The sequence below is a fragment of the Arachis duranensis genome, chromosome 9, assembly GCF_000817695.3.
Source record: "Arachis duranensis cultivar V14167 chromosome 9, aradu.V14167.gnm2.J7QH, whole genome shotgun sequence".
In the NCBI taxonomy this organism is placed as follows: Eukaryota; Viridiplantae; Streptophyta; class Magnoliopsida; order Fabales; family Fabaceae; genus Arachis; species Arachis duranensis.
This window is the reverse complement of record NC_029780.3, coordinates 9,604,737-9,605,482: the sequence shown is the minus strand read 5'-3', so window position 1 is coordinate 9,605,482 and position 746 is coordinate 9,604,737. Positions and strand designations below refer to the sequence as shown.

Sequence of the window (746 nt, the reverse complement as noted above, 5' to 3'; positions counted from 1 at the left end):
CCTCTTTACCTTCTTGCTCCATCGTTCCAGTATGTATCTAGGGGACACTTGGCTTACTTGTTCGAAGCTTAACACGCTTAGTGCGTGACGGCACAGTATCCCTCTCGACTCGAATAATAAGCATTGGCATTTTACCTTGGCTGCAACTGAGTCGTAGGTAACCGCAAACTTGTTGAATATTGAGCTGGAAACTTGTTCCACGACTTCGTATACTGAATAGTCTAGAGCGGAATTCTTTAATCTGGTGATGCAATTCGCCTTTCCTCTGAATTGGGCTTGGACTTCCCTAAACTTTGCTTGGGTGTACACATCTTGAAACTGAGTTTCGATGGAGGATTTGGTTGCACACGGTATGACCGTATGAAAATCTGCAGCATCTGATTCTCTCTCTGCTTGCTCCCTGCTTCCGAGGCAATTATCGTACTGTTTGACGAACTGAATGAGCAAGCTGTTCCGGGTGATGTACTTGTTAAAAAATGAATGCATGCTCTCGCTCCTTTGTGTGCTTCTCATCCCTGCCCAGAAGTGGTGATCCAGATAGATAGGAACCCATATGTGACGGTCTTCGTACAGATCTGCATAATACACCCAAACACAGACTGTAAAATATACCCAAGAGAACATACAATTTACACCTCTGCTGTAGATTTTAGAAACACATCACCTGAAAGCCACTTGTTGTCCGCAAGACCAAAATTCAACAGAAAATCGTTCCAATTACTATCGAATGAGTCTTTGCTATGAGA

General features: G+C 43.6%; 1 protein-coding gene across 1 annotated transcript in view; it reads right to left on the bottom strand.

The window, feature by feature from the left end:
* Positions 1 to 236: 236 nt before the first annotated feature.
* The window catches only part of LOC127741508 (uncharacterized), a 5,831-nt gene continuing 5,321 nt past the window's right edge, over positions 237 to 746 (bottom strand). Inside the window, exon 4 of the mRNA XM_052254178.1 lies at positions 237 to 400. Within this exon, the coding sequence (XP_052110138.1) occupies positions 237 to 400 (164 nt within the window). The remainder of the gene's footprint in view (positions 401 to 746) is intronic.